We start from the raw sequence: 23,440 nt of genomic DNA, 5'->3' as shown, positions 1-23,440 counted from the left end.
AGCGCAAAAATCTCTAAAGGCTGTGGGAGGTTACAGAGGTAGAGAGAGGGGGACGAGGAAGTGCAGAAGTTTGAAAACAAGGATAGGAATTTTAAAGTCCACCCATTGCTGGACTGCCCTGAGGACGGGGTTCTGGGCAAACAGGACTTGGTGTGAGTTAGGATACAGGCAGCAGAGTTCTGAATGAGCTCAAATTTACGGAGGGCGCAAGGTGGGACACTAGCGGCAAGACATGAGTGATAAGGGCATGGATGAGAGTCTGAAATGAGCTGAGGGAGCAGCGTGGATGGATGATGTTAGAGGTTGAATTCGACAATCTTGACAAAGTCACGTGCTCTTTTGGAGGTATATGTAAAAGGCAGCATTCTTTTTAAATCTGGCCATCCTATCGTAGCCTCAGAACATACAACACTGAGGATAAACCTGCCCAATGGAGTTGTAGCAGTTCCAGCAATCTAGTAATATTCAAATATTTGTTTATTTACTTCTTTCAATGATTACTAGAACACTAAAATAACAAATAACTAAGTTACCTTCTCTCTCTGCATTGTTTTATTTGAACAAATCATAACTACAAGGAAGATCAGGGAGGAGATGGAAGTTGAGAGATCCAACTTACATTCGATATCCAACAGCCTAATATGGTCCATATTCAAAAAAGGCTGCCAAACAGAAATTTGAAACTACAAACTAATTAGTCCTATTTCAATTTTGTCTAAAAACATCAGAATCAATAATCAGCAGTAAACTGAGGATTATTTGTACAGTAATAACTGAATGAATAATCTCAGAATTCTTGGAGGAAGTGGCAACCCAAATAATGCAGAAAGGATACTTGGTACATCCAGAGTCCCAACTGACTAAATTCCATGCAAAAGGCTACTGATTATTTGTGGGGATACAGAGAAAACTCTAGGAATGGATAAAAAATATATGGTTGAAGGGTAGGAAAGAAGTACTTTTTAAGAGCAATTCTGTCAGAGTGAGAGGGAAGAGGGAGTACTGAGTAGGGTTCCAGGGCCCACTACTGTTCCTCATTTACATCACAAAACTCAGAAAATCAAAGCAAGTGGTCAAATTTGCCAATGAAACTCTATGAGGGGAAATTGAGGAATTGAAGGAAGCAGCTCAGAAATCAGTATGGTTACAGAATCAAAGACAGCATTAGGTTTGTCATATCTGTTATGAACAGAACAATGGAAAATGAAATTTTAACAATAAAGGACGCTGTTAATAATGTCTGAAGCTTTGCTTTTGGGTCTGTCATTGATAGGTTTCCTATAAAATAGCAGAGGCAACAACTTCTATTAATGTAGCACCATTAAAACAATCATCCTTCTCCTTCTGCTGAAATTTCAAGTGTTACAGATAATGTATCACCTGTCTCTGTCCCCTTGATTACCAACTGTATAATAATGGAGATTAAAGTGTATGATTTAGTATTGCATCTAGTTCTGAAAAAAAACCACTAATAAAACATCCTACATTTCACAGAGGCATTATAAAACAAAATATGACACCAAGCAACGTAAGGAGATAATATGGCAGATGAGCAAAAGCTTGGTGAGAGATAGGTTTTACAGAGTGCCTGAAAGGAGGAAAGCGAGATGGAGAGGCAGGGGGGCTTAAGGAAGGAATTCCAGAACATTGGGCCTTGGCAGCTGAATGCACGGTCATCAATGGTAGAACAATTAAAATTGGGGATGTACAAAAGGCCAGAATTAGAGGAGCACAGGTGTCCCACAAGGCTACAAGGATGGAAGAGAATAGAGATAGGAATGGGCAAGGGGGCAATGTAGGTCAGCAAGAACAGGGGCAATAGATGAATGAGAATTGGTGCAAGTTAAGGCATGGGCATCAGAATTTTAGATGCCCTCAAGTTTACAGAGGGTAGAATGTGGGGCACCAACAAGGGTGCATTGGAATAGTCAAGTATAGAGCTAATAAAGGTTTCAATGAAGGCTTCAGCAGCAGATAAGTTGAGATAGGGGCAAAGGTATTGTGGTAGAAATAGACAGCCTTAGTGACAGTGCGAATGTGCATTCGGAAGATATCTCGGTTGAAATGTGACAAAGGCCTGAATCTTCTGAGTAGTGGCAAACACAGTTGCATTGCCACTCCATTCTTGCTTTCCAGCGCCACGCTGGAGCTCACATTTCTGGCTGGGAGTTCTGATCCCACTTTCTCCAGAAATGCTTTGCATTTCTGAAATCCAATTGCTTCTTCATGGCGCTGGATCTTCAGGGGAAGGCATGAGCTGCCACATTCTGTTAAGTGTTCACTAACACACTGAAAAGCTTGGACACTTAAACAGCTTTTCAGTGTTTCAGAGTATAAGAGAAGAAGTCAGTTATTGTTTGAAGGCTTTTTTTATTCTTTCACTCCACGTGGACATCACTAGCTAAGAAAGCATTTATTGCCCATCCTTAATTGCCCTCGAGAAGGTAATGGTGAGCCAGCTTCTTGAATTGCTGCAGTCCAGATGGTGCAGGTGCACCCACAGTACTGTTAGGGAGGGAGTTCCAGGATTTTGACCCAGTGACAGTGAAGGAACGGCAATATATTTCCAAGTCAGGATGGTGGCTTGGAGGGGAACTTGCAGATGGTGGTGTCCCATGTATCTGCTCCCCTTGTCCTTCTACGTGGTAGAGGTTGCAGGTTTGGAAGGTGCTGTCAAAGGAATCTTGATGAACTATGTTGTTGCAGTGCAATTTGCAGATGGTACACACTGCTGCCATTATGCGCCAGTGGTGGAGCGAGTGGATGTTGAAGGTGGTGGACAGGGTGCTAATCAAACGGGCTGCTTTGTCCTGGATGGTGTCAAGCATCTGGAGTATTGTTGGAGCTGCACTCATTCCGGCAAATGGGGAGTATTCCATCACACTCCTGACTTGTGCCTTGTAGGTGGTGGACAGGCTTTGGGGAGTCAGGAAGTGAGTTACCCTCTGCAGAATTCCCAGCCTCTGACCTGTTCTTGTAACCACAGTATTTATACAGCTAGTCCAGTTTCTGGTCAACGGTAACCCCTGGGATGTGGACAGTGGGGGATTCAGTGATGGTAATGAGAGTGAAAGCCATGGGGCGATGGTTAGATTTCTCTCTTGTTGGAGACGGTCGTTGCCTGGTGCTTGTGTGGTGTGAATATTGCTTGCCACTTGTCAGCCCAAGGCTGAATGTTGCTGCACATTATGCAATCATCAGTGAACAACCCCGTTTCTAAGGAGGGAAGGTCATTCATGAAACAGCTGAAGATTGTTGGGCCTACGACAGTATCCTGAGGAACTCGTGGAGAGTGATGTCCTGGAGCTGAGATGACTGACCCCCAACAACTACAATCATCTTCCTTTGTACTAGGTATGACTCCAACCAGTGGAGAATTTCCCCCCCCAATTCCCATTAATTCCAGTTTTGCTAGGGCTCCTTAATGCCACACTCAATCAAAAATGCTGCTTTGATGTCAAGGGCAGTCACTCTCACCTCAGCTCGAGTTCAGCTCTTTTGTCCATGTATGGACCAAGACCAGGAGCCGAGTGTCCTTGGTGCAACCCAAACCGGGTGTTAATGAGAAGGTTATTGCTAAGCAAGTGCCGCTTGATAGCATTGTTAACAATCCCTTCCATCACTTAGTTGATGATCGAGAGAAGCCTGGTGGGACGCTAATTAGCCGTGTTGGATTGGTCCTGTTTTTTGCGGACAAGGCATATCTGGGCAATTTTCCACATTGCTCGGTAGATGCCAGTGTTGTAGCTGTACTGAAACAGCTAGCAAGGAGTGCAATGAGTTTTGGAGCACAAGTCTTCAGTACTATTGCCAGAACGTTGTCAGGGTCCATAGCCCTTGTAGTTTCCAGGGACGTCAGCCATTTTTTGACATCATGCGGAGTGAATCAAATTAGCTGAAGACTGGCATTGATGCTGGGTACCTCAGGTGGAAGCCAAAATGCGTCATCCGCTCAATGATTCTGGCTGAAGATTCTTGCAAATGCTTCAGCCTGGTCTTACGCACTGATGTGCTGGGCTCGCCATCAAGGGTGGTGATATTTGTGGAGCCTCCTCCTCCAGTGTGTTGTTTAATTGTCCACCACCATTGACAACTGGATGTGGCAGGACTGCAGAGCACAGATCTGATCCATTGGTTGTGGGATCACTTAGCTCTGTCTATCACATGCTGCTTTCACTGTTTGGCATGCAAACAGTTCTGTGTTGTAGCTTTACCAGTTGACACCTCATTTTTAGGTATGCCTGGTGCCGGTCCTGGCATGCCCTCCTGCACTCTTCAACCAGGATTGATCCCCTGGCTTGATGGTAATGGTACAGTGAGGGATATGCCAGGCCATGAGGTTACAGATTGTGGTTGAGTACAATTCTGCTACTGCTGATGGCCCACAGCACCTAATGGATTACCAGTTTTAGTTGATAGATCTGTTTGAAATCTATCTCATTTAACATGGTGGTAGTGCCACAGAACACGATGGAGTCTCCATGGGACTGTGCGTTGGTCATTCATACCAATACTGTCATGGACAACTGCATCTGCAACAGGTAGATTGTGGAGGATGAGGTCAAGTAGGTTTTTCCCTCTTGTTGCTTCCCCACCAGCTGTTGCAGACCCAGTCTACCAGCTATGTCCTTTAGGAATCAGCCAGCTCAGTCAGTAGTGGTATTAGCGAGCCACTCTTGGTGATGGACATTGAACTCCCCCATCTAGAGTACATTTTATGCCCCTGCCACCTGCAGTGCTTCCTCCAAGTGGTGTTCAACATGGAAGAGTACTGATTCATGAGCTGAAATGGGGGGACGGTAGGTGGTAACCAGCAGGAGGATTCCTTGCCCATGTTTAACCTGGTGCCATGAGACTTCACGGGGTCCTGGTGGGTAAGGGGGTACAGTGGTCGAGGAAGTGGGTAGGGCAGATGGGTAGGGGTGGCAGGTGGGCAGAATGGTAAAGTTGTGGGGAAGGGGGGGTGGGCAGGGGAGTATTCAGGAAGATCAGCAATATAGCTAGTTACCCTGGAGTTAGATTCCGGCTGGGTAACTATTCAGGTCAATAAGTCGGAACCGTCTGACGTCTCTGACTCTAACTCAAGAGTTGGAGACATTTTTGGAAGGCACCAGGTTCAAACTTCCTGGATAATTCCCATGTAGTTAGTGTAATGGAAGTTCTGAGGGGTCCTAACGCATATCCTGGGCATATTTCTGGTTTCTGACCATTCAGAGACTAGAAGTTCTGGGCCAAGGTTGCAAACAAAATGGCTTAATCTCAGGCAGGGGAGGAAGTGGCAGAGCGGTATTGTCACTGGACTAGTATCCCAGAGAACCAGGGTAATCCTTGGGGGAAACCAGGTTTGAATCCCACCAAGGCAGATGAAATTTTAATCCAACAAAAATCTGGAGGTAAAAGTCTGATGATGACCATGAAACCATTGCTGATTGTCATAAAAGCCCATCTGGTTCACTAATGTCCTTTAGGGAATGAAATCTAACTGGTCTGGCCTACGTGATTCCAAACCCATAGCAATGTGGTTGACTCTTAAATGCCCTTGGAAGTCGGTAGCTAGGGAACAAAGTTTGGAGCAGGGACTGAAAACAGTGGTTTCGACTTTCCCAATATAGAACATTAAATATTGGATGCTGAATAAGCAGTCCGATAATTTAACAACAGTGGAGTCATTGAGAGCGGTGGTGATAAGATAGAGTTGGGTGTTGTCAGCATATGTGTGAAAACTAACACTATGCTTTTGAATGATATTGCCAAGGGGCAGCACGCAGATGAGAAAAAGGAGGGGGGGGCAAAGATGGGGCCTTGGGGTTTACAAGAGGTGGAGGGGAGAGAATTGATAATTTGACTATAATTGGATAGATAAGAATGGAACCAGGTGAGTGCAGCTCCAACCAGCGGGTCGACAGTTGGAAGCCAATGGTGTGATCAACTGTGTCAAAGTCTGCAGATAGGTTGAGAAGGGAAAGTTTAGTTTTGTCATATTCATTTACAATGTAATTTGCCACTTTGATAAGAGTTGTTTCAGTACTGTGGCAGGAGCGAAAACCTGATTGGAGGATTCAAACACGGAGTTGCAGGGAAGGTGGGCATGAAAAAAAAAGCATTAAAACTTCAGGGACTGACTGAAAGAACAGATGAATTTTGTTCTGATACATATGCTACCAGGTCACCTTCCAAGTGTGTGTCTCTATTCTGCTAGGGTGGAATAGTGTCCCAAACCTAGATGTAATCGACACACATTGTCTGTATTTTAGATCCTTTTGGCTTTTGAGGGAGCAATAGAGAGCACCTCACTAACTTACGAAGAAGTTTTTTTTAACTCAACATATTTTGTCCAATGTCAAATTGTACTTGATGTAACATAGGCCATGCCTCAGGTTTGTTTTCATGGATTTTAAAAATCCACAAAAGTTTTGGTATTTTTTAATAAAGCTAACTAGTTTACAGTAGAAAATATAACTGGCCAAAGTTCCAGAGGCCCCATAATATCAGAAATTTATGGGCACTATGCCTGTAATTTTCCTTCTGTTAGCAATAGAAGAAAAATTGCAGGCAATGCATCTGCATTTTTCTAATAAGCTTCCTACAGCATGCAAGGTCCTGATCATAAAATGAGGCTTTGGAAAGTTCCACCCACAGTAGCTCTGCCAAATTCAATGTATGCACTCCTAGAAAAGGCATGTACCCAACATAAAATGTGTATCTCCACTACTGTTTCTGGAATGCACTGCCTGAATGTGTTGTGGAGGCAGATCCAATCAAGGCATTCAAGGTGGAATTGGATTATTATCTGAAAAGGAAGAATGTGCAGGGCTATGAGAAGTTTGGGGGGGGGGGGGGGGGTTGGGAGCGGGGAGCGGTGGCACGAGGTCAATTGTTCTATCAGAAAGCCAGCACAGATATGGCAGGCTGAATGGCCTTCTCCTGTGCTGTAACCATCCTATGATTCCGTTCTATTCTGTGTTTCATTTAAACAACTCCCGTGTTCTAAAGATTCTGGATATTTGTGTTTTTCATCTGTTCCTTTTTATTCTCTTCTTTGGTGACTGAATGAACCGTAAATAAAATGAATTTTCAATCAAATTGTAAGCTACTTTAATAAACAGCAAGGTGAAAAGTAAAAGTAGAAATGATTAGATTCACCTGGTTGAGCTGATACAACTTGGCTCCATGTCATCGTAATGATTAATAAAACTAAAGTGATGCAATCCCACATTAATGGGTTGCCTTACTTAAATGATCCCTCCGCTTCTGGTGCTATAGTCCAAAGGCAGGATGTCCTCTCTTTCCAGACTTCAAAATTAACTACCCTTCTGCCAAAATCCATTAATCTAACATGGCAATAACCCACGTCGAATTCAAATGAATAGGACTGCCACAGCAGCAAGTGTGAATGGTTGCTGAACTGTCAAATTATCCTTGAATGTCTCCAAGGTGCCAGTTCAGACACACTGTGAAACCTAGTGCATTGTCCCAACATTGATGCCATGTGAATTTAACCCTTCACATCAGTCTCAACATAAAAACACATTTTAAATTAACTAATTTCTATATGCTGCCCATGGAAATACAGCCAAAAATCCAGAAAACATGACATTAATCTTTGTCATGTTATACTGATAGGAGCCAAATGAGGGACAAAACAACTGAGCGAAGAGATGTTATATCCCTCAGCAGAAATAGTAGTGGCGTGAAACTTATCAGCCACCCTGGCTTCTCTTCCACAGCGACTATATAACTTAATGCAGGGATTCTTAAGAACAGGAAAGAGTCTTTCATTCCATCAACCCATCTTATTTTGAACACCCCACCTAACTGTCACATGCCTCAATCTTTTCTTCCTCCAAAGATACACAACCGTCCCTTGAACTAATTTATACTGTTAATTTTGATGGTCTTAAGTTGATGGAAAACTTACAACTCGCATCACTCCATTACCCCGAGTTTCTTCTACAGCAGAAGTTGGAGCAGGTGCATCGGCACTAAAGAGAGAGAAACTATTATTATTCCAAGATATATTTTACACGAACAGCAGAGTCTTTAAAACTAAAACACAAAAGCACTTAGGAAAAGAAAATTTTTTCAAAACATGAAAATAGCAAACATGGTAACTTTTTTCAAAATTTAACACTTTTGGTACAAAAATACATTTCAATTAAGAGTGTCAGGTTACATACTTTTCCATTTTCTTCCCCGTTTTCTGAAGGAACATAAGCTACAAATCAGCTTATCTCAGCTAGTATCATTCTCAACTGAGGTAGAAAGTTGCATAATCAAGACCCACTCTAAAGCTTCGGCATGAGTTATTAAGGCTGACTGAGTGCTGCTTTGTGGAAGGTGTATCTTTAAAAGAAAATTATTTTGCTCTGGTAGTTTAGTGCTCACGATTATGACTCCATTGAAACTGACAGCAACTTTGGGAGTTTGTGCAGAAATCCAGAAGTTGCGGTCAGTGAGTATATATTCCTCCATGGGTGCATTGTCGAGATTCCCACAGACTGCAATAGCCCTTGCAATCATGAATTGGAAAGAACTTCCACTTCTACATGGTTAGTCTCACTGTAAAAACATTAGAAAAAGTTACACCTTGTTGAATGAGGTGCAACTGGGTTTTCAATGGCATACTAACTTCATAATTACTGCTAAACATCCTCACTGGCCTGAAAAGCTAATGTCTGTCTTTAGTTTAGCTTTTTTTTTCATGCAGTCATGGTTTTATGAATTTTTCATGGATTTATTTCACTATCTGAAAGTTTAAATTAAAAGTGAAGGATTTAAGTGCTTTTAACTTCCTGGTTTGCAGTGTGTGAATACTTCAACTTGATTGGTCGCCCACCTGCTTGCTGACATCACTGCTGTTGCACATCAAGACGTAACCCTTGATTTGGCACCAGATTTAAACTACCATCAAGAAAGGGGTAATTCCTGCCACAGAGATTGCCAGATCTTTGTAGGTAGTTTCCTTTGAGGTCAGCAGTGAGAGCCTTTGCTTTGCCGCCAACTGCAAATTCTGGGCCATTAAGCAAAGGCTTTCACCTGTGCATGTTCAGATGGACATAAAAAAATCCCATATATTTGAAAGGGTACCCTGATGTTCCTTCTTCAGCCAATGCCAAAAGAAATAGATTAATTGGTCACTCATCTCATCTGATGTATTTTGAGATATGATTGCAGTGTTTTCCCATATTAGAATAGCAAATGCACGTCATAAGTAATTCATGGATAGAATGAAAGACTTCAGAAATTCTTGAGGATGTGATAACATGCAACATATAAAGGCAAGTTCTGTCCTTCTTTATGTTGTTATTCAAAAAGAGCAGCAGGTGCTGGCTTTGAAACCCAGTTCCTACTACATATTGATTTTGTTTTGTAAAGCAGGTGATATTTCAAAGGAGGCTGCTGCAATGCACTCCCTTGATAGCCTGATGCCCAGTGGGATACAGAAATAAACCAAGCAAGCTAGTAAGTCCCATGTACAATTCCTATTCTATGATAAATTAATCAGTCTCAGTTGGTTTGGCATTCTGTAGCCTGAGGAGGTGAGGGAGAGGGGAGAAATCAGCAAAAGTTCTAGACGACTATTTCACCATCCCTGCTGGAAGCTGCATCAAATACACTGCTGCCACTCACTGTCTAGATTCATACTTCTGTACCCAGGAGAAACCAAAGTCTTCAGGAAATGAGTAATTAGGATAGAAAATAGTGGGTGGTTGAGAAATGTAAAATGAAAATACAAAACATTAACATGGTGACAAAGTAAAAAACAGACAAATGGGAAACTCTAAACACTCCACATTAGAAAGAGAATCAAGCGGCTGGCAGGAGGAAACTGTGTTGAAGATGAACTGTATTCAAAGAAAGTAGACATTCTTAACTGTATTTTGCAATCAGGCAACAACTCTTTTCCAGAAAAAAGAAGGATTTCACAAACTTTTCTTCCCTGAAAGGAAAAGGACTTAACAAGTAGCCAATTCACTCCTCACATTTGAGGCCACTAGCCAGATTTTTAGGAAAATAGGACTTCACAAGTCATTGAACCTCCATAGCATACACCAGCTCATTAAAGCGTTAAAGGGTTATTCTTCATCCAAATCCCTTATAATTATTTTCTTCTTGAAATATTTATCCACTTTTTACATAAAAGCTACTAGAAATTCTGCTTCAGATGTTATTGGTTTCTGGCAGAACATTCCATATCCTAACAACCAGTTGAGTATTTTTTTTTCTGAATCTCTCCTTTCAGTGATGATCTCCAATTTATGCTCTCTAATTCCTAATTCTGACTACTGGAAATAGTGTGTGGCCGTTTACCTTACCAAAACTTTTTAATCTTCTCTATCTAGAATGCTTCTTAACATTCCCTGCCCCAGTCAAAAAGTCCCAGTTTCTTCAGTCATTCCCTACAGAGCTAATGTTCTTTAGAGAAGGAAATCTCCAGGTCCACAGCAATATGGTTGACTTTGAAATTCAAGGACACTTAGGGATGGGCAATAAAGGATGGGCCTTTCCATCGATGCTGACATCCCATGAACGAAAAAAAAATTAATGACCAGCATTTGTTGCCCATCCCTAACTGCCCTTGCTCATAGGGCATTTTATTTTTTAAAAGAGAGTCAACCACATTACATCACATGTAGGCCAGACCAGGTAAGGACAGCAGATTTCCTTCCCTAAAGGACATCAGTGAACCAGGTGGGTTTTTATGACAATCAACAACGGTTTCATGGTCATTATTAGACTTTTTTATTTATTAAATTCAGATTCCACCATCTGCTGTGGTGGGGGTCAAACCCAGGTCCCCAGAGCATTATCCTGTGTCCCTGGATTACCAGTCTAGTGACAATACCACCAAGCCACCACCTCCTTCTGGTATCATCATTAAAAATGCCTTCTGTGCACTCTCAATAGCCTTCACTTTTTTTCTAAAGGATGGTGTCCAAAACTGGACAATATTTCAACTGTGACATAATCCATGATTTGTACAACTTTAAAATTTCTTCTTTGCCTCTACCAATAAAACCTAGGTACCAATTATTTGCTCAAAACCTTTAAAAATGAGATGATAACACTGAGACCCAGAGGTCTTTATTTTATTCCTTTTAAAAAGGAAAGAATACCATTTGCCGTACAGGTATTCAAAATAGATGCACTTCCCCCCAAAGTGTACCACATCACATTTTTCTGCATGAAAATTCATTCAACACAATCTGACTTGTCTATACCCTCCTATGAAATTCCACAGTCTTTTGGATAGTTAAACTGCCAGCTATTGTTATCCAGTACTTCTGGGTCTCAGTACTTGTCATCTCATTTTTAAAGGTTTTGAGCAAATAAATGGAAACCTAGGTTTTATTGGTAGAGGCAAAGAAGAAATTTTAAATTGGTAGAAGTCATGGATTAATTCACGGTTGAGGTGTTGTTATGCAAATTCTGAAAGTGACCTTTGCCAAAATTCAGATTAAAATATATTCAAAAGCACAATTGTCCTTACACTGACCCCTGGAGGATATCAGAGTTTAGATCCCTCCAGTGTGAAAACAATTACTCCGAAGAACAGAAAGCAGCCAACTTCCAACTACTTGTGAGCAGAGGTGAAGATGAACGAAACTTGGCATAAGTAATAATACAAGCAGCAGAGAACAGGATAAACTGAAGTGTATCGAAAATGGTAGATGGAAGGTTAGGCATGGAAGCATTGGAGCACTCAAGCCAGGAGGAAATAAAACCAAGGGCTTCCTAATTATTATGGCAAATTCTCTCAGGCCACCTGCCTTACAGTTATCACCTTCACAAATACTTTTGAAAATCCATATATACAACATTCATTCAATATGAGGCACATAAGCACCACGTACTCTGAACAGCTTTTGTTCCTTTTAACCTTAATCTGCTACCACACCAATTTTTCCATTACAATTTGGCTCTGCTGCAAACACACAACTTAGGATTTTTAAACATGATTATTTCCCACTCAATCTCTTCATTATTTAAATCCAGACAAGTCAGGAGCACTCCAGTAGCCTGGCTGATTTAAAACAAGGCCAAACTAAAGATAAGGAATGTCTCAGTTTGATCACAGGGATGTCTGGAGTTAACTGACATCAGCCAACACAGTGGTCTATAAAAACAAAAAAACTGCGGATGCTGGAAATCCAAAACAAAAACAGAATTACCTGGAAAAACTCAGCAGGTCTGGCAGCATCGGCGGAGAAGAAAAGAGTTGACGTTTCGAGTCCTCATGACCCTTCGACAGAACTGGGTGACTCGAAACGTCAACTCTTTTCTTCTCCGCCGATGCTGCCAGACCTGCTGAGTTTTTCCAGGTAATTCTGTTTTTGTTACAGTGGTCTATAATCAGCTTCACTATATCTCAAGTTACCTAAGCCCTAAACTTTGGATTTTAATCCCAAAATCTCTTCTTCCTTTAAGATGCTCTTTAAAACTTACCTTTTTAACCAAACTTCTGGTGATCTGTCCAGAAATCTCCTTATATAGTTCAGCACCATGTTTTGTTTGGTCACACTCCTTTGAAGAGCTTTTTTTACTATGTTAAAGATGTCATATTATTACAGAATTACCTGGAAAAACTCAGCAGGTCTGGCAGCATCGGCGGAGAAGAAAAGAGTTGACGTTTCGAGTCCTCATGACCCTTCGACAGAACTTGCGTTCAAGTCCAAGAAAGAGTTGAAATATAAGCTGGTTTAAGGTGTGTGTGTGGGGGGCGGAGAGATAGAGAGACAAAGAGGTGGGGGGGGGGGGTGTGGTTGTAGGGACAAACAAGCAGTGATAGAAGCAGATCATCAAAAGATGTCAACGACAATAGTACAATAGAACACATAGGTGTTAAAATTAAAGTTGGTGATATTATCTAAACGAATGTGCTAATTAAGAATGGATGGTAGGGCACTCAAGGTATAGCTCTAGTGGGTTTTTTTTTATATAATGGAAATAGGTGGGAAAAGGAAAATCTTTATAACTTATTGGAAAAAAAAGGGAAGGGGGAAACAGAAAGGGGGTGGGGATGGGGGAGGGAGCTTACGACCTAAAGTTGTTGAATTCAATATTCAGTCCGGAAGGCTGTAAAGTCCCTAGTCGGAAGATGAGGTGTTGTTCCTCCAGTTTGCGTTGGGCTTCACTGGAACAATGCAGCAAGCCAAGGACAGACATGTGGGCAAGAGAGCAGGGTGGAGTGTTGAAATGGCAAGCGACAGGGAGGTTTGGGTCATTCTTGCGGACAGACCGCAGGTGTTCTGCAAAGCGGTCACCCAGTTTACGTTTGGTCTCTCCAATGTAGAGGAGACCACATTGGGAGCAACGAATGCAGTAGACTAAGTTGGGGGAAATGCAAGTGAAATGCTGCTTCACTTGAAAGGAGTGTTTGGGTCCTTGGACGGTGAGGAGAGAGGAAGTGAAGGGGCAGGTGTTGCATCTTTTGCGTGGGCATGGGGTGGTGCCATAGGAGGGGGTTGAGGAGTAGGGGGTGATGGAGGAGTGGACCAGGGTGTCCCGGAGGGAGCGATCCCTACGGAATGCCGATAAGGGGGGTGAAGGGAAGATGTGTTTGGTGGTGGCATCATGCTGGAGTTGGCGGAAATGGCGGAGGATGATCCTTTGAATGCGGAGGCTGGTGGGGTGATAAGTGAGGACAAGGGGGACCCTATCATGTTTCTGGGAGGGAGGAGAAGGCGTGAGGGCGGATGCGCGGGAGATGGGCCGGACACGGTTGAGGGCCCTGTCAACGACCGTGGGTGGAAAACCTCGGTTAAGGAAGAAGGAGGACATGTCAGAGGAACTGTTTTTGAATGTAGCATCATCGGAACAGATGCGACGGAGGCGAAGGAACTGAGAAAATGGGATGGAGTCCTTACAGGAAGCGGGGTGTGAGGAGCTGTAGTCGAGATAGCTGTGGGAGTCGGTGGGTTTGTAATGGATATTGGTGGACAGTCTATCACCAGAGATTGAGACAGAGAGGTCAAGGAAGGGAAGGGAAGTGTCAGAGATGGACCACGTGAAAATGATGGAGGGGTGGAGATTGGAAGCAAAATTAATAAATTTTTCCAAGTCCTGACGAGAGCATGAAGCGGCACCGAAGTAATCATCGATGTACCGGAGAAAGAGTTGTGGAAGGGGGCCGGAGTAGGACTGCAACAAGGAATGTTCCACATACCCCATAAAGAGACAGGCATAGCTGGGGCCCATGCGGGTACCCATAGCCACACCTTTTATTTGGAGGAAGTGAGAGGAGTTGAAGGAGAAATTGTTCAGTGTGAGAACAAGTTCAGCCAGACGGAGGAGAGTAGTGGTGGATGGGGATTGTTCGGGCCTCTGTTCGAGGAAGAAGCTAAGGGCCCTCAGACCATCCTGGTGGGGGATGGAGGTGTAGAGGGATTGGACGTCCATGGTGAAGAGGAAGCGGTTGGGGCCAGGGAACTGGAAATTGTTGATGTGACGTAAGGTGTCAGAGGAATCACGGATGTAGGTGGGAAGGGACTGGACAAGGGGAGAGAGAAGGGAGTCAAGATAACGAGAAATGAGTTCTGTGGGGCAGGAACAAGCTGAGACGATCGGTCTACCAGGGCAGTTCTGTTTGTGGATTTTGGGTAGGAGTTAGAAGCGGGCCGTCCGAGGTTGGGCGACTATCAGGTTGGAAGCTGTGGGAGGGAGATCCCCAGAGGAGATGAGGTCAGTGACAGTTCTGGAAACAATGGCTTGATGTTCAGTGGTGGGGTCATGGTCCAGGGAGAGGTAGGAGGAAGTGTCTGCGAGTTGACGCTCAGCCTCCGCGAGGTAGAGGTCAGTGCGCCAGACAACAACAGCACCACCCTTGTCAGCGGGTTTGATGACAATGTCAGGGTTGGACCTGAGAGAATGGAGTGCAGTAAGTTCAGAGAGAGACAGGTTAGAATGGGTGAGAGGAGCAGAGAAATTGAGACGACTAATGTCGCGCCGACAGTTCTCAATGAAAAGATCAAGAGAAGGTAAGAATCCAGAGGGAGGGGTCCAGGTGGAGGGAGAATATTGGAGATGGGTAAAAGGATCCGTTGAACTGGGAGAGGACTCCTGCTCAAAGAAGTGAGCCCGGAGACGAAGACGGCGGAAGAAGAGTTCAGCATCATGCCGAGCCCGAAATTCATTGAGGTGAGGGCGTAAGGGTATGAAACTAAGTCCTTTGCTGAGCACTGAACGTTCAGCAGTTTTTTTGTTTTTATCTCTGTGTTTAATTGACTGCCACTGCTCTTCAAGAAATGCCTACCTCCTTGAAGAAGTTCTGTTCCTCTCTGCGACAAGATTTCCGTATCTCTCTGTTGTCTTGCTCACCTTCCTTGCTTTCCATTTCCCTCCTAGTGTTTGACAAGGTGTTTACTAAAACCCGCTTTCACAGCCATATCTCCTTTCTCAGTGACTGTCTCCGTCTCCGACTTACCCCACGTGGATTTCAACTGAAATTCCACTCCTCATGTTTCGAACCCACCCAGGATTACAGGTATCTCCGGGACATAAAACGTTTCTCGGACTGCTGTTCCCGTCACATTCTGAAATCCACACTCAGTGCCATGCGCCGCCATATGAACACACTCGACCTCTCCCTCCAGCAGCACCGCCGTACCCTTTTTCAAAGCTGCGCGTGCCCCCAGTTTCATTTTATCCTTCGGCTCATCCGACGCCTCAACAAGAAACTTTTTCTCTTTCTCTCAAGTGCTAAGGAACGCAAGCTGCAACAACTCATTGACACCAACACCCATCTAGGACCCTCCACCCCTGCCTGTTCCTCCGTCCCCACCCTTTCTTCCAATCCCAACCCCAGCCGTGTATTCACTATACCCCCTGACCTTCCCCTCTCCGATGCTGAACGTTCAGTGCTCAGCAAAGGACTTAGTTTCATACCCTTACGCCCTCACCTCAATGAATTTCGGGCTCGGCATGATGCTGAACTCTTCTTCCGCCGTCTTCGTCTCCGGGCTCACTTCTTTGGGCAGGAGTCCTCTCCCAGTTCAACGGATCCTTTTACCCATCTCCAATATTCTCCCTCCACCTGGACCCATCCCTCTGGATTCTTACCTTCTCTTGATCTTTTCATTGAGAACTGTCGGCGCGACATTAGTCGTCTCAATTTCTCTGCTCCTCTCACCCATTCTAACCTGTCTCTCTCTGAACTTACTGCACTCCATTCTCTCAGGTCCAACCCTGACATTGTCATCAAACCCGCTGACAAGGGTGGTGCTGTTGTTGTCTGGCGCACTGACCTCTACCTCGCGGAGGCTGAGCGTCAACTCGCAGACACTTCCTCCTACCTCTCCCTGGACCATGACCCCACCACTGAACATCAAGCCATTGTTTCCAGGACTGTCACTGACCTCATCTCCTCTGGGGATCTCCCTCCCACAGCTTCCAACCTGATAGTCTCCCAACCTCGGACGGCCCGCTTCTATCTCCTACCCAAAATCCACAAACAGAACTGCCCCGGTAGACCGATCGTCTCAGCTTGTTCCTGCCCCACAGAACTCATTTCTCGTTATCTTGACTCCCTTCTCTCTCCCCTTGTCCAGTCCCTTCCCACCTACATCCGTGATTCCTCTGACACCTTACGTCACATCAACAATTTCCAGTTCCCTGGCCCCAACCGCTTCCTCTTTACCATGGACGTCCAATCCCTCTACACCTCCATCCCCCACCAGGATGGTCTGAGGGCCCTTAGCTTCTTCCTCGAACAGAGGCCCGAACAATCCCCATCCACCACTACTCTCCTCCGTCTGGCTGAACTTGTTCTCACACTGAACAATTTCTCCTTCAACTCCTCTCACTTCCTCCAAATAAAAGGTGTGGCTATGGGTACCCGCATGGGCCCCAGCTATGCCTGTCTCTTTATGGGGTATGTGGAACATTCCTTGTTGCAGTCCTACTCCGGCCCCCTTCCACAACTCTTTCTCCGGTACATCGATGATTACTTCGGTGCCGCTTCATGCTCTCGTCAGGACTTGGAAAAATTTATTAATTTTGCTTCCAATCTCCACCCCTCCATCATTTTCACGTGGTCCATCTCTGACACTTCCCTTCCCTTCCTTGACCTCTCTGTCTCAATCTCTGGTGATAGACTGTCCACCAATATCCATTACAAACCCACCGACTCCCACAGCTATCTCGACTACAGCTCCTCACACCCCGCTTCCTGTAAGGACTCCATCCCATTTTCTCAGTTCCTTCGCCTCCGTCGCATCTGTTCCGATGATGCTACATTCAAAAACAGTTCCTCTGACATGTCCTCCTTCTTCCTTAACCGAGGTTTTCCACCCACGGTCGTTGACAGGGCCCTCAACCGTGTCTGGCCCATCTCCCGCGCATCCGCCCTCACGCCTTCTCCTCCCTCCCAGAAACATGATAGGGTCCCCCTTGTCCTCACTTATCACCCCACCAGCCTCCGCATTCAAAGGATCATCCTCCGCCATTTCCGCCAACTCCAGCATGATGCCACCACCAAACACATCTTCCCTTCACCCCCCTTATCGGCATTCCGTAGGGATCGCTCCCTCCGGGACACCCTGGTCCACTCCTCCATCACCCTCTACTCCTCAACCCCCTCCTATGGCACCACCCCATGCCCACGCAAAAGATGCAACACCTGCCCCTTCACTTCCTCTCTCCTCACCGTCCAAGGACCCAAACACTCCTTTCAAGTGAAGCAGCATTTCACTTGCATTTCCCCCAACTTAGTCTACTGCATTCGTTGCTCCCAATGTGGTCTCCTCTACATTGGAGAGACCAAACGTAAACTGGGCGACCGCTTTGCAGAACACCTGCGGTCTGTCTGCAAGAATGACCCAAACCTCCCTGTCGCTTGCCATTTCAACACTCCACCCTGCTCTCTTGCCCACATGTCTGTCCTTGGCTTGCTGCATTGTTCCAGTGAAGCCCAACGCAAACTGGAGGAACAACACCTCATCTTCCGACTAGGGACTTTACAGCCTTCCGGACTGAATATTGAATTCAACAACTTTAGGTCGTAAGCTCCCTCCCCCATCCCCACCCCCTTTCTGTTTCCCCCTTCCCTTTTTTTTCCAATAAGTTATAAAGATTTTCCTTTTCCCACCTATTTCCATTATATAAAAAAAACCCACTAGAGCTATACCTTGAGTGCCCTACCATCCATTCTTAATTAGCACATTCGTTTAGATAATATCACCAACTTTAATTTTAACACCTATGTGTTCTATTGTACTATTGTCGTTGACATCTTTTGATGATCTGCTTCTATCACTGCTTGTTTGTCCCTACAACCACACACCCCCCCCCCCCCCACCTCTTTGTCTCTCTATCTCTCCGCCCCCCACACACACACCTTAAACCAGCTTATATTTCAACTCTTTCTTGGACTTGAACGCAAGTTCTGTCGAAGGGTCATGAGGACTCGAAACGTCAACTCTTTTCTTCTCCGCCGATGCTGCCAGACCTGCTGAGTTTTTCCAGGTAATTCTGTTTTTGTTTTGGATTTCCAGCATCCGCAGTTTTTTTGTTTTTATCATATTATTACTGTTGAACTGATCCAGAACTGCTTTGTTTATGCAGTTCCATTATGTGCCAAGATGTCAATATTCAATCCATTCAAGCAATTAAAATGACTGGACAAATTTCCTGATTACTCGGTTGATAGATGAGCTACATAAAATGGAATTGAGTCACGCAGGTCCATTATTCAATTCCCATTCCATCAGCAGCTAATCTCAATTCAGGCTACAGGAAGATCATATAATTAGCCTCAACAACACTGGGCTGGTTGAGAGAAAAGCACAACTCACGTTCCCACTACTAATCACAAGGCTGGCAAGTGCACAAGTGAGGGTGAGGCTTGGAGGTGATATCTGTCAGATTGGACAGTCTGATGTCCATTGCAGAATCTGCATTTGGGCAAGGTGGTCATATTATAGAATTGTAGTACAGTATGAATCTAGGAAGAGAAGTCAATTGGGAAAAAAAAATCTTAAAATCAGGATTAGAAGTAAGTATAATCCCTGAACCACTGGACTGTGTAAATTAGGGAGCAATTTCGTATATTGGAATTATATACAGTTGGTTACAATCCCCAAGTTTATGTCTGAGGAAATTTCAGAAGCTCATGCTTCACAAATGGTTCAACTAGCAACTACTGTATATTGCCCATTGATTATGGAGTATTAAGGCTTAGAGACCAAGAGGTTCCTGGTTCAAACCAGTCTGTAACACCACCACCTTCTCAAGGGCAACTAGGGATGGGCAATAAATGCTGGCCCAGCCAGCGAAGCCCACATCCCGTAAATGAGTTTAAAAAAAGGCTAGCTAGTACTGGCTGGTATGGCTGTAGACTCAGTACTATTGGCAGATTTGAGTGAGGAAAAGTAAAGTATAATCAGCAAACTATTCATTGCATATTTAACAATCACTAAATAGCATGTGGACATCAAAAACAAATGAAGCTTGTACAAGATGTTTCATCGTGAACAACCTGGAAACAAAAGTTTAGCCATTTGGATAAGATACCAGAAGGCAGCTACTATCCTCAAAGTCCTAACAAGATCTTGTCTTTAAAAGCTAAAACAAAACAAAATAGGAACAATACAAACTCAATTCAAAATAGATGAGCTGCTGGGAGGATAACTTGTCAAATGACATCAGGCAAGGAGAAAAAGTTTACCTTTACTTTTTTGACCTGTATGCAGGTTGACTATACCATCCATGTCCAATGCATTTCTACTGTTGTCTAGCTGGGTGGGACAGCTTTTACCTGGTTCCATTTTTAGCTATCGAGTCACGTCCAGAGAATCACATACAAAGGCTTCTCTTCTTGCTCTTACACTGTTACCTCTGGTATCCCCGAAGGATCTATTTTTGGTCCCCTTTTATTTCTCATCTACATGCTGCCCCTTGGCAACATCATCTAGAAGCACTCAGTTAGCTTTCAAATGAACTCTGACAAGACCCACTTCTACCTCACCACCACCTCGCTGGACTCTTCTCCACTGTTGCTAAATTGAGACTGATTATCTGACACACAGCACTGGATGAACAGAAATTTCTTCAGCTAAACACTGGGGAGACTGAAGCCATCGTTTTCAGTTTCCACTCCAAACTTTGTTCCCTAGTGAATGGCTCCGTTGCTCTCCATGGAGATAGTCTGAGATTAAGGCATGCTGTTCACAACTTTAGGACCACATTTGAACCAGAGATGAGTTTCTGACCTCACATCTGTACCATCTCCAATACTGCCCATTTCAACCAGTATCATGTGACTTATCCCCCTCTCAGATCATCTGCTATCAAAACTCTCATTCATGTCTTCGTTACCTCCCGATTCTAATATTTCAACACACTCTTGGCTGGCATCCTACATTCTACCCTCCTGAAACTTGAGGTCATCCAAAACTCTGGTTCCAGGCTCAACTCGCACCAAGTCCCATTCCTGTACTTGCTGATCTACTATGGCTCCTGGTCAAGCAACATCTTGATTTTAAAATTCTCATCCTTGTTTTCAAATCCCTCCATGGTCTTGCCTCTCCCTATCTCTGTAATCTCCTCCAGCCCCACAATCCTCTGAGATATCTGAATTGCTCTAACTCTGGCCTCCTGACCATCCCTGATTTTAATCACTTCACCACTGGTGGCTGTGCCTTCAGTTGTCTAGGCAACAAGCTTTGGAATACCCTCCCTACACCTCTCCGTCTCTCTCCACCTGGCTTTCCACCTTAAAGCACTCCTTAAAAACACACCTTATGACCAAGATATTGGTCATCTGGCTTAATATCTCCTTATATGGCTCAGTGCCATACTTTATTTTATAATGCTCCAGTTAAGCACCTATGGATTTTTAAAAAACATTAAAAGGTACTATACAAGTTGTTGTAAAGAGGGTCCTTTGATTCTGCTCCAAATCACCTGTAGTCAGAAACGACACTTTAGTTTATGACAAAAACAGAATTACCTGGAAAAACTCAGCAGGTCTGGCAGCATCGGCGGAGAAGAAAAGAGTTGACGTTTCGAGTCCTCATGACCCTTCGACAGAACTTGCCAGACCTGCTGAGTTTTTCCAGGTAATTCTGTTTTTGTTTTGGATTTCCAGCATCCGCAGTTTTTTTGTTTTTATCACTTTAGTTTATGGCCAGGCCGACTGTCTTTGGTTGAGACAGAAATATAGATAAAAATTTGTAACATGACCCAAAAGACTGAAAATGTTCTATAAACGAATGGGCCTAGTTAGAAAGAAACAGAATGCAAACGTGATCCCTGAAACACTGCTTAAAACGCGACTTATTTAGTCACCGCCAAACATCATTGCCAGTCAGACAGTGCCTTGAATTCTGTACAAATTGAAGTGAATCAGAGGCCACACACAAAGGGAAAACAGGAATTCTTAATAAATGATCTGAACGCATCGCTGAGAAACAAAGCACCTTATAAACAAAATAAATAACCCACACAATGGAAACAAGGAAAAACGACCAGCTACAGGCCCAGACTATAATATTCAATGAAATACAATCTCCCACCTGTCAACGGGCGCTGCCTCCTCTTGCTTGTTTGGATCGTTTTCATCTGAAATCAAAATAGCCATCTGTTAAAAAGATCAAATGATAAAGACAGTAAGCGGCAGCCCAGCCCAGCGGCCTGGAACTCCTTGACAGCTTTGAGAAGCAGGGGCCGCTGTACCCCCCGCGGACTCTCCGCTTGGTTACCCGGCAGTGATCGGCCCCGGTCCATCTCTCACCTCCGTAGAGCCAGTGCTCCTCATCCTCGCCGAGTCCCGCATTGCCCGAGCCGGCCTCCTTCGGCATGTTCTCCGCATCCGCTGACATGCCGCCAGGGATGTTCGGCGTCACCTTACTCCAGGCCCAACTCCGATGCGCAGATTCACTCCTAACCTGACCTTTAACCCAGGAAACAAGCCCAAAGCCGGGTACCTCTGACCCGGAAGTGAACGCTGGCATTGAGCCTTAGTTTTGCTGTTTTGAGTCAGAGAAAGAGGTGAACATTGAAATCATACAAGAAACATTTAGTGCTCACACAAAGTTTCACACGTTTTGGATTATGATTTATTAATAAATTAGAGGCATAGAGGTCTACAGTACAGAAAAAGGCTCTTCGGCCCATCGAGTCTGCGCTGGTCAAACAAGTATCTAACTATTCCAAACAAAAATAAAAATACCTGGAAAAACTCAGCGGGTCTGGCAGCATCTGCGGAGAGGAACATAGTTAACGTTTCAAGTCCGTATGACTCTCCGCAGATGCTGCCAGACCTGCTGAGTTTTTCCGGGTATTTTTATTTTTGTTTTGGATTTCCAGCATCCGCAGTTTTTTGCTTTTACCTAACTATTCTAATCCCATTTTCTAGCACTAGGCCCATAGCCTTGTATGCCATGGCATCGCAAGTGCACATCCAAATTACTTCTTCAATGTTATGAGGGTTTCTGCCTCAACCACCCTTTCAGGCAGTGAGTTCCAGAATCCCATCACCCTCTGGGTGAAAAAATTCTTATTCACATCCCCTCTAAACCTCCTGCCCCTCATAATTTTATGTGACTTAATCATGTCCTCCCTCAATCTCCTCTGCTCCAGGGAAAATAACCCCAGCCTATCCAATCTCTCCTCATAACTAAAACTCTCCAGACCAGGCAACATCCTGGTAAATCTCTTCTGCACTCTCTCTTGTGCAATCACATCCTTCTGATAATGTGGATTCCAGAACTGCATGCAATACTCTAGCTGTGGCCTAACCAGTGTTTTATACAGTTCCAGCATAACGTCCCTGCTCTTATATTCTATGCCTTGGCTAATAAAGGCAAGTATCCCATATGCCTTCTTAAACACCTTACCTATCTGTGCTGCAACATTAAGGGACCGGCAGACATGCCCACCAAGGTCCCTCTGATCATCGCTACTTCCCAGGGTCCTCATTGTGTATTCCCGTACCTTGTTTGTCCTGCCCAAGTGCATCACCTCGCACTTATCTGGACTAAATTCTATTTGCCACTGATCAGCCCTTCGATATCCTCCTGTAATCTTGGATTTTAAAAATACATTCCAAAAACAAAATAATGCAGATTCTGGAAATTTGGATCAAAAACAGAAAGTGCTGGAAGAGGCATTCAAGGGGTAATTGGATTATTTGAAAAGGAAGCATGTGCAGGGTGACAGGGAGAAGGCGGAAAATGGCACGAGGTGAATTGCTTAGCTGGAGAGCCAGTGCAGACATGATCAACTGAATTGCCTCTTTGCTGTAACAATTCTGTGATTCTATAAAGACCATAAGATGTCGGACCATAAGAAGTAGGCATTTGGCCCATTGAGTCTGCTCCACCATTCAATGATGTTATATAATTCACTTTTCCAGTAGAGTTGATTTCTGCGATGAGATAGACACCCAGAGAGGAATCAGTCTTGCAGGCGATGATACAAAAGTTCCAGTAGAAGCAGTGTA

General features: G+C 44.2%; 1 protein-coding gene across 5 annotated transcripts in view; it reads right to left on the bottom strand.

Moving 5' to 3' along the window:
• fip1l1a (FIP1 like 1a (S. cerevisiae)) overlaps nucleotides 1-21,923 on the bottom strand; it is a 107,469-nt gene extending 85,546 nt beyond the window's left edge. For 4 of the 5 annotated variants that reach the window (XM_041200647.1, XM_041200656.1, XM_041200676.1 and 1 more), the window contains exons 1-3: nucleotides 21,731-21,920; nucleotides 21,513-21,558; nucleotides 7,919-7,982 (exon numbers count right to left, since the gene is read on the bottom strand). In XM_041200647.1, coding sequence (XP_041056581.1) covers nucleotides 7,919-7,982; nucleotides 21,513-21,558; nucleotides 21,731-21,818 — 198 coding nt within the window. In that variant the 5' untranslated portion in view covers nucleotides 21,819-21,920. Of the gene's footprint in view, nucleotides 1-7,918; nucleotides 7,983-21,512; nucleotides 21,559-21,730 lie in introns of all 5 variants that reach the window. The other variant, XM_041200666.1, reaches the window with a different exon arrangement.
• Between the last annotated feature and the right edge of the window lie 1,517 nt (nucleotides 21,924-23,440).

This window comes from Carcharodon carcharias, chromosome 1, assembly GCF_017639515.1.
Source record: "Carcharodon carcharias isolate sCarCar2 chromosome 1, sCarCar2.pri, whole genome shotgun sequence".
In the NCBI taxonomy this organism is placed as follows: domain Eukaryota; kingdom Metazoa; phylum Chordata; class Chondrichthyes; order Lamniformes; family Lamnidae; genus Carcharodon; species Carcharodon carcharias.
The sequence above is the reverse complement of the archived record's forward strand: the minus strand, read 5'-3'. Positions and strand labels throughout refer to the sequence as shown.